At 41.3% G+C, this 13,067-nt stretch overlaps 1 protein-coding gene across 11 annotated transcripts in view; it reads right to left on the bottom strand.

Moving 5' to 3' along the window:
* LOC121434714 (disintegrin and metalloproteinase domain-containing protein 22) overlaps window positions 1-13,067 on the bottom strand; it is a 224,827-nt gene that overhangs the window by 112,506 nt on the left and 99,254 nt on the right. For all 11 annotated transcript variants that reach the window (XM_041633616.1, XM_041633617.1, XM_041633619.1 and 8 more), the window contains exon 4: window positions 6,591-6,657. In XM_041633616.1, the coding sequence (XP_041489550.1) occupies window positions 6,591-6,657 (67 nt within the window). The remainder of the gene's footprint in view (window positions 1-6,590; window positions 6,658-13,067) is intronic.

The raw sequence follows: 13,067 nt of genomic DNA, 5'->3' as shown, positions 1-13,067 counted from the left end.
AGTGTAAGCAAGTCCCCAGTTAAATTCCTTCTTTTGAAAGTTGCCTTACTTGGTGTCTTCTCACAGCAGTAGGAAGGTACCTGAGACACACACCATGCCTGTACCAGTTCTATTCTCGCAAACACAACTTCGGTGAGGCGTGTTAATGTGCAGGTCTTGACTTGTATCTCCCTCCCGAACTTGACTTCTGCCCTGCAATAAAAGGTTCTGTTCTCAGAATTCAAGCTTAGTGCTAACAGCCCTTAACCTAAATCTCTCAGAAAGTGAAGCTACAAAAATAATGTAACTACAGAGTCTAACACATGGTAGCTGCAGTTGCCAAATATTCCTGTCATTACATCGGGGAATGTTTGTCACCATTGTTTACACTCTGGTAAAGAATTCTGCTCCAGAGCTGGTGATACAGCTCAGTGGGTAGAGCCCCTCCAAGGACCTAGGATCTTCAGTTGACATTTCCCACCAGCCAGCCTTAAAATGCACATCACTGAATTCCTTTCGCTGCATGGAAGCCTCCCTGTCTCCACACAGCCCATGATTTAAGCTTAAGTAAGAGCTTCTATAAATAAATTCATTTTTTTATTCCTTTCTAAAACCATCTCCCCAGCCATATGACTCAGTGACTCTTGAGGTAACTAAGCATTATCCAAGAGTCTCTGCAAAAGCTACTGTATTTAGAATTCTAGACAAAAATCATGTGTCTCTGAAATATAAGATACAGTTGTAAGTAAGAGGCATCTTGAAAGAGGAAGGCTGTTGCTGAGTTATTTAAAAATACAGAATAATTAAATAAAAAATGGCTTAGTAAGCTAGATATGGTGGCTTACACACTGCAATTGCAGCAGTCAAGAGGATATGTCAGGAAAACTGAGTTCAAGGCTAGCCTGAGCTACATAGTAAAGCCTGAAAGTAAGAGGTGAGAGAAGGGAAAGGAGAATAAGGGGTAACAAAGGAGGGGAAGGGAGAGAGGTGGGGAGGGACGGGAAGGAGGAAGAGGATGATAGGGATGGAGAGAGTAGCCTGGCACACATCATTTGGCTCCAGCAGCTGCTGCTTGCATTGCACCTCCAAGGTGGCTTCTAAAATCAAAGCTACACTAAAAAGCTGCTGACAATGGTGAGGATGGCTCTGCTCTAACACATTCAGCAGAAGCCAGCAAACACCAAAGCCCAGTTTTTCTTTCCTACTTAATGGCTTACTACTCTTGTTTCATAGACGGAACCGTAAGTCTGTAGGATTAAAGCAGTTTTGAGAATTGATAAGGAAAGTTAGTATCCAAAATAAGCAAAAGCAGATTGACTTCTGTGTGTTGTAGAATATTAAAGATGGGTTACATTTGTTTATGCTGTTTAAAGAATATTTGTTGCAAATATTTGATGAATTTTTTTTCTTTTAATTTATTTATTAAGGATTTCTGCCTCGTCCCCGCAACCACTTCCCATTTCCCTCCCCCTCCCCCGATCCAGTCCCCCTCCCTCATCTGCTCGAAGAGCAATCAGGGTTCCCTGACCTGTGGGAAGTCCAAGGACTGCCCTCCTCTATCCAGGACTCGTAAGGTGAGCATCCAAACTGCCTAGGCTCCCACAAAGCCAGTACGTGCAGTAGGATCAAAAACCCACTGCGATTGTTCTTGAATTCTCAGTATTCCTCATTGTCCGCTATGTTCAGCTAGTCCGGATTTACCCCATGCTTTTTCAGACCTAGGCCAGCTGGCCTTGGTGAGTTCCCAATAGAACATCCCCATTGTCTTAGTGTGTGGGTGCACCCCTTGTGGTCCTGAGTTCCTTGCTTGATGCATTCTTTTATGTTGCGTTTGTTTAACTCTGTAAAGCTGTCTTACTTTGCCTGTCTAAAATATATGATGGTCTAATAAAGAGCTGAATGACCAACAATTGGGCAGGAGAAAGGATAGGTGGGGCTGGGACAGAGAGAATAAATAGGAGGAGAAATATGGACAGAAAAGATGGAGAACTAAGAAAGGGAGGAGAGGAGGAGGACCTGAGGGTCCAGCCACCCAGATACACAGCAAGCCATGGAGTAAGAAGTCAAGAAAGAAATACAAAAATTGAGAAAGACAAAAGCCCAGAGGCAAAAGGTAGATGGGACAATTTAAGGAAAGATGGCTAGAAAGAAGGCCGGGCATTGATAAGTAAGCCTCCACTTATTTGGGGTGGCAGGGCCCCCCAAAAGAGTAAATGAATACAAAACAACCAACTATAGCTGTGTTCACCTTTTCAGCTACAACAAATATGTTTATGAGATGTACTGACCTGACGGTACAATACTTAATCTGCACCTCTTGGAGGGCAAAAGAAACAATGCAAGTACTTTTGTACTATTCAGTTACATGAAACAATTTGAGTGAAATTTTAGTTGCATATAAAAGGATATATGAACTAAAGCTCCTGTCATTTTTTAATAAAAAAGGTAGAAATAATAGAATGTACTCACTAAACAATGACATCTTAGATGAACCAAATTCTATCACTAATGAAAAATGACTGTGCTTGGTCTAAGAAAGAAGTCTACAACAGCTCATCACACTATAGAATTATTTGTGAAGGGTTTTAGGTTTTGTTTTTTAAATAAAACACCTCAAGAGTATGTCAAAAACACCGTTCTTTCAGCACACAGGAAGCTTTTGAATTGCTAGAAGGTTAGATGGGAATTGTGCTTCTTGGAGAGGAATCTAGAAACGGAGATAAGAGAAACATCGAAGTGCAATGGAGATGACAGGCGGTCTTCTCCTGGTGCTGCTTAGGTCGTGGGAAAATACAAAGCTAGGAAAATATCTGTTGCCCTAACAGTCACCACATTTAAATTTTTTCTGAATGATTTCCTACAACAGTCCTTATAGTAGCTTTTTTCCCCTTGTTTCTAGCATATTCGTTAAAGAAAACAAAAAGATTAGGACTTTAAAGATGTTTTTTTAAAAATCTCTATTTTAGGAAGGAAGAAGAATATGATTTAGGAAAATAAATGCAAAAGGAATTTAGTAGCACAGGTGTCTGCAGGAAGATGGTAGTATGCCAAGAAGGAAATAGTTCATGGGGAGACAGCAAGGTGGCTCTATGGACAATGGCATTTGCTGCCAAGAACCATTACCTGAGTTCAATCCCCAAGACCCCAATGGTGGGGTGAGAGAACTGACTCCTTCCTACAAGTCAAATTCTGACCTCCGAACACGCAACCTGGCATGGGGCATGTACATGCACACATGTGCGTATACACACACACACATACACAAGAAATTTTTCATAGCACACATACCCTTATGGAAGAAAGATGGATGTAGAAAACCCAAGGCTTCCTCTTTGTTCCTGTGTCAACTCCCCTATCTGTTTCCAGAAAGAAGGGCCATTTGAGTTTGCATTAAAATATTTTTAATGAAATTACAATACATTTTGTCAGCCTAAAAGGCTCCTCAAGTGTCACAGTAACCTCTCTTGCCATTAAGTACTTTATCCTCTGACACCTGCTCCCCATCACACAGCATTTTCTGCAATCTTTTTACCCATTCCAGATTTTAACCTTGACCCACACTCCTTTGTATTCTTATCCATCTTTCCCTTGACACTGAGAGCCCAATTAAGACTCTGAAGCAATAATTTCTGGAGAAAATCAAATGTACCCAAGTCAATGAATAGTAACCAGTTAGTTGCCAGCCTAAAGTCAATACTCTCTCTACACGCCTAACCTTAGTATTGAGAACTCTAACACAAAGGCGAGCTGGAATTATTAGATTTAGAAATAATTGTGCTATTAAAATAGACACTCATTGGCCATCACTTTATTATCATTAGAAATAAAACAATTAAAAATACTCGGAAATAATAATGCTAATGAATGGCTATGATCTTTCACTAGAGGTAGATAAACCATAGCTCCACAAAAATGCTTACTTTGCTTTTTGAACCTGAGGAAATCTGTCCCCTCACCCACTGGTACAAGAATGTGATTTTCCATTCCTCACTTAGTGTCTGAAAACTTGTGCTAGGGTTATCTTCCCAAGATGATCATGCAGGGAAAAAGAAGGAGGTGTGTCACGAGCATTGCCCCAAGGCAACTGACAACCCAGAAAAACTAAACAAAGTTAGTTTAACCCAAGCTGAGAGAAAACCTATATGGTCTTCAGACAAATTACCACTTTAGTTCATGGATTAAAAGCAATGATGTATTGTCACTGTTATTAGAAACCTCCAAAACCAGTTACACATGCATAAAAAAAAAGCCTAATAAAATCCATTTCAACTTTTCATGGCCCTCCTATTTTGTGCACTATAGTCTATCTGGTAGATGATCTCTGGCAGATGGCCTGGCCATGAAGTTAATCAAGGCTCACACTATGTCTATATAAGCTCTCTGTAAGGCAGGAAAAGTTATATTAATGATAGCAGGTCACTTCGAGGGTGGAACACATGCACACAAGAGTGCACACAACCAAGTCATCAGCAGTAAATGTTGGTTATCATTATCAGTCCTGGATGCTGGGCCTCTGTAACCGGAAATTTCAGTGACCCAGAATACCACCAGTTCAGTGCAGTTCTAAGACTACATCCTCAAAAAATCCAAACAAACAAACAAACAAAAAACAACAACAGAAACAACAAAGTCAAACTTAAAAAGAGCAAACTGTGTGGTCTGGAATCTCTTGCCACCATTCATTTCTTCAGTTTTCCTCTCTTTCAAATCCAAAGTTGCTGCTCTCCACTCTCAACACTGAAAACTGCACCCCTACTATATTCTAATTAGCAAGTGCTTTCACATCCTAGGTGCCAGGTCTGGGGGCTCACAGCTGTAATTTCAGCGCTGGAGTATAGATGAGAATTTGAGACTGGCCCAGACTACAGGAATAAGTCTCTTTCTCAAAACAAAAATATGAAAAGATATGTGTGTACAAATATACAATTCATCTTTTAAAGTCCATATGAATTAATATTGGATGTCCTGGACTAAAATTCCCATGCTGTCACTTCTTAATCTACCTTGGGCAGAATTTAAAACTTACAAGTCTTACTTGTTTACTTCATAAAAGGAAAATAATACATATCTCCAGGGACTGTTGTATTGATTATGAGAGGAAACAAATGTCTCTGGTGTACTATAAATACTTAGATAAGAGCTATCATGATTTATAAAGGAAACCTAACTGGAACACAGTTGTAGACATAGACAAACAATAAAGTCATACTGAACACAAAATGTTACATTTAGAATCTCATTGTTCTTTTTATTGTAAGAGGTATATGTGATTATACATGTGTATGATGTTCATACACATGCACATGTGTGCCTGTGCATGTAAAGGCCAGAGGCCAATGTCAGGATTTTCTACAACATCAGGATCTTCTTTTGAGACTAAGTCTGAGAGGCAATGAACATCGAGCTAAACAAACTGGCTAAACCTAGCTGGTCAACCGGCCCCAGGACTCCTCTGTCTCATCTCTGCCTCCGCACTGACGGGGTTCCAGGCGGGTGCCTTCTGCCTGGCTTCCACACAGCTGCCGGGTACCAGAACTCAAGCCCTCACACTTGGATGCTAGACATTTTGCTTGACTGAGCTACTGCCATAGCTCGCAGAACTTAGTTTTTAATGGATCAAAAATGCGCAAAAGTTAAAGATGAAACTTTTGTCTCATTAAAAGAATAAAAATAAGTATCTGTTTTGTACATAAAGACTTTTTATAACCTCGGAGGTGAAAGTTATAAAGACAGCTATAAAGGAAAGAACTTTAAAATTAGGATTGTGCAAGATAAAACTGCATTCAATGAAACCTAAAAGGCCCTAAGGGTCCTAAGTGGTTATTTGATAAAGACAATCCACTTGGGTGGATTTTACTTGCTCTAAATATAAAATTGTAATCAACAGTAGAATCTGGACTATGAGAAACTGCATAAAGTAAAATGTCATTTCTGCAACAAGTAAACTTATGAAAAGATCAAATAAAGCTGGAGACAAGTTAAAGCACACACAGACAAAACTAAAGAGCCATGTGCTTTGGTGATCAGACTATATAAATCACGGTGCTGAAAGGACAGCCTCACAGTGAAGATGGTTTTGAGGTGGCTCTGCAGGGCAAGGAGGCAGGTTGGATGTGCAAAGCAACAAGTGCGCTCGATGACCAAGCTCCGCAGCTTGAACAGGATGGATGTCAATAGGCACCGACCTTTAACAAGTCATCAGTCCATACATGATTTACATACATCTCTGCGTTAGTATTACACTTTAAAATATTTTATATTAAAATTACAATTTTACCAAAGCAGCAGTGACATTTTCCGTGGGACCATATTCCTCTCCTGGCATTCATATGCATGCCCTAAATCGAATGTGCCGCACTCGACTTTTCCCAACCACAAGAGAGCAGAGACCTTCCAGAGACTGATGCTAGGCATGCTTTACGGCACGTAGAACTTCACGTAAGGAGTCCACCTTCCAGAGACTGACTGCGAGGCATGCTTTACGGCAGGCAGAATTTCACGTAAGGCGTCCAGCTCAGTTGGTAGAATGCATGTTCAGCGAGCACCAAGTCCTGGGTCCCAAACTCACTGTTTAGAAAGATTGCTCCCAAAGGAAGGAAATTCTCACTTACTTTGTTTTCCACGACCTTGCCTCCACGTTCAATGTGTCTCTCTACATAACCAGAGGACAGCAACTCACTACAATGAAAAAGAGATGGCAATTAAGGATACATACTGCCGCTGAGGTTGCCGAGCACACTCTCCAGGCCCTGGGTTTGAGTCCCAGTACTTCAGGGGCGGGGGAGGGGTGGCTTTAAATATACATCACATTTGTAAATTTGCATCAGCTTCACACATATCTACTTTAACAATTCTTTAATTCATACTTTTAAAACAAAATCAACACTTTGCAGAGAGGGAAGAGGAAGGAAGAGGCAGCAAGGAGGAAATATGCTAGAGAGCTAGTGCTTCTACAAGGAAAGAGAGAAAACCGAAAGGCCTCCACCACCTGTTAGCCCACGGCAGAGCACAGCCGATTCCCCCACTCTGCACCCAGGCTAGGAAACTGTAGCAACACCAGTATTTTTTTTAAAAGATATTTTAGTCATGTTTTTTTACTCTAGCTTTCTTACTACTCATATCTTACCAGATGGGTCATGTATGCTACTTTTTTCTTATAAATTATTAGTTCCTATCACACACAGAAAAAGAAGAGGAATGGGGAAAGTGTTGTCAAGATGAGGCACCAGGTAAAGACCTGACAACTGCCCAGCTGCCCAGCCTGACGACCTGACTTGAGTCCCTGGGATTCACATCGTGGAAGGACAACTACCTCTCCCAAGTTGTCACATGCACACTGACACCCAAGCACCACATTTACAGGCACACACACACACACACACACACACACACACACACACACAAATAAAAACAAAGAAATGAAAAGTAAAACCTCATCAACATTTTGAAGCTATTCTTAAAGTCTTCTAAACAATCTTCTTGCGTGAGTGGATGCTCACCTAATTAGATACTTATCTATTTACTTACTTTAGACAATATGTATTGGTTTTTTGCCTAAATGCATGTCTGTGTACCACACTCATGCAGTGTGCATGGAGGCCAGAAGAGAATGTACGATATCAAGGAACTGGAGTTAGAGATGGTTGAGACCCACAATGTGGGTGCTGGGGATTGAACCCAGGTCCTTTACAAGAGCAGACAGTCCTCTCAACAGCTGCACCATCTTGCATAAGAAAACTACCACTGAAGGTTCCTAAAATATACACCTGCACATAATGAATTTAAGTGGAGATACATAATGGGGGAGAGAATAAGCCAAATAGACATCACATGCCACCAAATTAAATCCCCAGTACCAGAAATGGGATACAACGCTTTCAGTCATTGTCAAAGGGGTCCATAAGCACCCCTAAGACATCACAGACTATTGGCAATGCTGCTGGTTACCCTCGCAAACCCACTGCTGAAGGCAGCACGTATGCATGTATTTGAACATGGAGGAACTAAGGTTGGGCTCTCCTAGAAGCTTCATCCCTTGTGACTAGCATTCACAGTGCTGGAGAAAAATAAGAGGAGAAAAGTCATCATCAGTTTCACCCGGCAACAAACTGATTTTTTTTCTCTCCCAGAAGTTATCAACTACATATAGCTTCTTTGTTAGACGTGGGACTCTGCGTCCACGTCCATTCTCAGTACTGAGATTTTCTCTGGCTAGAACTTGTCGAGGTCTTGTGCATGCTATGGCAGGCAATCTCTATGAGCTCATGCGTGCATGAGTCCTATTGGGTCTGGAGAATACCGCTTCCTTGGAGTCATCCATTACTTCTGGCTCTTACAATCTTTCCACCTTTCTTTTCTATCGATCCCTGAGCCTTGAGAGAAAGGGAGTGAAGGATATCGCATTTAGCGCTGGTGCTCCTGAGTCTCTCGCTGTACATATAGCCCAGCGATGGGTCTCTGTGTTACTTATCATCTACTGCAAGAAGAAGCTTCTCTGCTGAGCACTGAGCAATGCACTGGTCCACAGGTATCACAATACGTCACTAGGAATCATTTCACAGTTATGCACCTTTAGCGGAATAATAGTAGGTTTACTAGATAGGTTCACGGCCTAGCTAGTCTTAGGTTCTTGGCCTCATTAACAGTGTCAGGGATGGATTCCATCTCACTGAACTAGCCTCAAATCCAGTTTTAAAATGGTTAGTTATCCTCCTAACATGTGTGCCACTATTGTACTGGTGGGTGTGTCTTCTAGGCAGGTCACAAACTGCCTGTCTCTTCATCCCAGAGTTGTGGCTACAGGCAACCTTGTCCTTGTAGCCTGTGTACAGCCAATCCTTTTCCCACTGAGCCATCGCCCCGGGTCCAAAAAGGTCTTTAGATATTTTAAAGTACTAAAATATAAATAAAATTACCATGAATAACTAAAAAGAATACATGAGGCTATAAATTTTTAATGCTACTCTATTTATACATGCTGAGCCAACTTTTTCAAAATCTTCTAAAAATGGTTTTATGAATCATCAAGTCAAGTTGTCCCAACTGCAAACCTCTGAGCCCACAGCCCGTCATGAGCACACGGCCTGTCGTGAACACACGGCCTGTCATCATGAGCACCATGCCTACAGTTGTTTAAAATGTAAACTAAATGTACAAGTAAGTGCTACATTAAAGCATACCTACAGTGTTGCAGAATCTATGACTATACGCTCAGGAAACTAAAGTCCAAGTGTCATTTACTTTTGAGAATGTATATTTATATTTCCCCTTCACCTGTCATGTATGAGTGTTTGAGAGAGACAGTGTGTGTGTGTGTGTGTGTGTGTGTGTGTGTGTGTGTGTGTGGGCACATGAAGTTCATCAGTTTGCCTAGTGTTGCGGGCCAGTGAGCTTCTAGGATCCACTTTTGTATGCCCCCCTACAGGAATACACAGCCATGTCTGGCTTCTTATGTGGGTACTGGGGGCTCAAACTCGGGTCCTAGCAGCATGAGAGAAGCAGTCTGCGGAACCTTGTATGCCTCAGAAAGAGCTCGTGTGCTCCCTCTCCCCAGCTCCCTCTCTATTCTAAGTCTGCAAACCTCTCTGCCCCTGGATGTTCGCTCTGTGCTTAAACTTATTTATCTTTGGTTTAAGGGTTAATTTGTTCATCTGTTCTACCTCTGAGGCAGCTCTCTCAGTAGCAAGCCTGGAGGCTGCCACTGACCACATCAGGATACTTACAGGGCTGGTCCACCCACAGCACCACTGAGACCAAGGGCACTTTGTTTTACTGTGGTTCCTATATGTGTACGGGTATTTTGCCTACAGGTATGTCTGTGTACCACAGGTGTGCCTGGTGCCTACAGAGGCCGGAAGAGGGCATCATAGTCACCAGAGCTAGAGTTACAAACTGTTGTGGGCCGCCATGTGGGTGTTTAGAATTGAATCCAGGGTTCCTGGAAGAGCAGCCAGTGCTCTAACCAATGAGCCATCACTCCAGCCCCAAGAGAATTTTTAACTTTCTGCTCTGTCATCAATCAGTATAATGGTTGGGCTGTTCTCTTAATTGGCTCCTCTAATGGCCCTAATGTAGCTGCTGCAATTTCTAAGACCCTCATGAAGACAAATATATCCCAAGACTTAACAGAATGAAAGAGGGAGGGGGAAGGAGGGAGGAATGGCTAGCCTATAGTCCACGCTTCTTTAAAGGTAAACAAATGTTTTTACAAAATTTAGATTTAATCTCCTCAGACGTCTTTTCCAGAATTGCATTATATGGCCACACCTAGGTCAATCCTTTGACAAGGACATTAATCACTGAATACTCTAGAGTCTTCTTCAGGGAACAGGAATCAGGGGAAAAGGGCAGCAGAAAAAAATAACTGTCGCATAGACAACAGCAGCAGCCTTTCTACTTCTTTTTTTAGGTATGTTAAATATTTCACACATTTCTAAGTGTTTTGGACAAAATGGTAATCTATGTAGTGCAGACTTACCTCAGACAAAACAGGGGACTGCAACAGCATCCACACCACACTTGGTTAACTCAGCCTGTGTCCCAAACAGGATAGGTTCTGGCCAGAATTCTACATGGAGCTCTCCCTTGGCTTTGATACTATATGACACATCTCCCCCGGAAATGGGGCGGGGGTGGGACACTACCACATAGAGGCAATGTTATTAACATAGCCAGCCAGGTTCCAGCTCTTGGGAATCTGAGCTAGCAAATTCTGGGAAGAGGGAGGTGCATATCTTTATGCAACTAGAAGAACATAGTGGCCATCTTTAGGATAGTCTTTGGGAGAACAACAGGGGTAGCAGTAGTAATAATTATTGTAATTTCTTAAAAACAGTTCTTAAGTATTCTATATTTTCAAATTTCAAGGGAACATTTTCATTCGAATTATAAAATCCAGGTGGGAAGACACCATGAATCACAAGGAGAGTGATTACAGAAAAGATAAAGCCCTCCGCTCAGGAACCATGTAGCCATTCCAATCAAGCACCCACAGCGACACCCACTACAAGGGAAGGCCCCTTGTAATTTACACCAGAAACAGTGTGTGCAATTCCATTTTGTTTGTTCGTAGTTTGTGAAAGTATGCCAAGTATTCTTATTTTAATGATTGGACTGGAAAACCATCCATTAAGGATGTCATTGTGCCTTCTACTGAAACATAAAATAGTACTTATTGCCATCAACAGGGACTAAGTACACTTTCATAAAGTCTCACGAAACATAAATAATCAAAATTATCTTGTCTTTTTCTTCAGAACATTGTTGTTTATTTATTATAAGGCAAAGCTCTACTTGGATCACTGTAAACATAGGAAATGAGATGGTCTCCATTGCATAGAGAAAATGCTATCTTACCAGAAATGTACTAAGAAAAGTTCATTCATGCGGACAGCTTACTTAACACCTTAAAAGTGTTAAAAGATAAGACCAATTTTTAAAGTTAGGAATGTATTCTGAATGATACTTCTCTTTTCATTGGCATGGTATAATAAGCCTAGAACAGTAAAACCAATACAACCTACGTGCGTTCAGTCAACACAGAACATGGTGGCCCACATTTGTAATCTAGGTATCCACGATGTCAAGGCTGGGAAAGGAAAACCTTGTCTTGAAGAACTAAACAACAGCAAACATTTTCTGTTAATAATGACTTGTTTTGTTTGCTGGAAACTATCATGAACCAAAAGTAGCTTGTATAATACAAAAATTGGGGAGCTGAGACCCAGTATTTGATCTTCCATCTGCCCGCTGCTCTTTACTGGCTATGTAACTTTGGATAAATCATTTACTCTTTATGAATATAATTTGTCCATGATTAAAATGGAGACTATAAATTTGATAGGATAGTAAGCCTGCCTCTAAGTAATTTCACATGACTTTGATAATCTTGATTTCAACCAAACCACTACCTATTCACTAATTTGTATCTACAAATCTTTCTCTAGAATTCCCTGTTGAAATTTTTTATCATTTTTATTTTTTTTAGATTTATTTATTTTATTTGTATAAGGATTTTGCCTCCATGTATGTCTATGTGCCACGTGCATGCCAGGTGCCCATGGAGGTCAGAAGACAGCATCAAATGCCCTGAAACTGGAATATGGATGGTTGTGAGCCACCGCGTGGATGCTGGCAGTCGAACCTAAGTACTCTGCAGAACAAGGGCTCTACCTACTCTGTAAGTACTTCTCCTTGAATGCTGGCTCTTTTCTGGGTCGTGCCACCACTTTGTCAGGTCCTACCTGCCCTCTTTGTGGTTGTGATATGCATATCATCATGGTTCTTGCCTACTGAATTTTCCGACTATGTCTGTAAAAACTAGAAACCATGTGGAGATCAGCCCTTACTCTTATTCTCCCTGCTACTTCTTCTACTTCTTCCCCTTACTCTCCTTCTTTTTTCTTCTCCCTATTCTTCCCCTTATTCTTCCTCTCCACAGCACCCCCTTTCGCTTCACTTTCTCCCCTCACATGAAAAAAATATAGAATATGCAGAGGTAACGTATCTGAGTTAATATGAAGGTGATCAGAGAGGGAGGCTAAGACCACAAAGAACCATTCCCAAGAAAGAAACAAACCCCTAATTAATCATCCCCAGCCAAGCATGGTGATGCACATCCCTATTTACAGCCCTTAAGAGGCTGAGGCAAGAGGTCTGAGTTGAAGCCAGCTAGAGTTATGTATTAAAACGCCTCTAAGACAAGTAGGAAATATCAACAACCAAATAAAATACATTCTCCTTTACCAAAGTGGGAGAACCAGGTGACATACCTGGCTCAGGGCCACATGTTTTCTGGATCAGTGGCTTCTTGGTAGGTCCCATCTGTACCCATTTGGACAGTGCTGTCTTTTACGGTCATCCTGTCCTTCTCTATCTTCAGCTTATATGGAATAAATAACTTACTTTTTAGGCCCAATATTTATACCTGTTACCCTTAGAAGCCCTCCTGACACTGAGACCTGATTCAGATGCTGAGACTCTGACCCTTGAAGTTTCTCTTGCATAAGTGAAAATATAAATACTTTTTGGCCAGAAGTTATTGATTACAAATGGCTATTTCATGGCCACTCCACTCTTAATGGAGTATA

This window comes from Microtus oregoni, unplaced genomic scaffold, assembly GCF_018167655.1.
Source record: "Microtus oregoni isolate MIOR12 unplaced genomic scaffold, Mior012 000044F_ref0000062, whole genome shotgun sequence".
Taxonomy (NCBI): domain Eukaryota; kingdom Metazoa; phylum Chordata; class Mammalia; order Rodentia; family Cricetidae; genus Microtus; species Microtus oregoni.
Note: the sequence above shows the minus strand (reverse complement) of the source record. Positions and strands in the feature narration are given on the sequence as shown.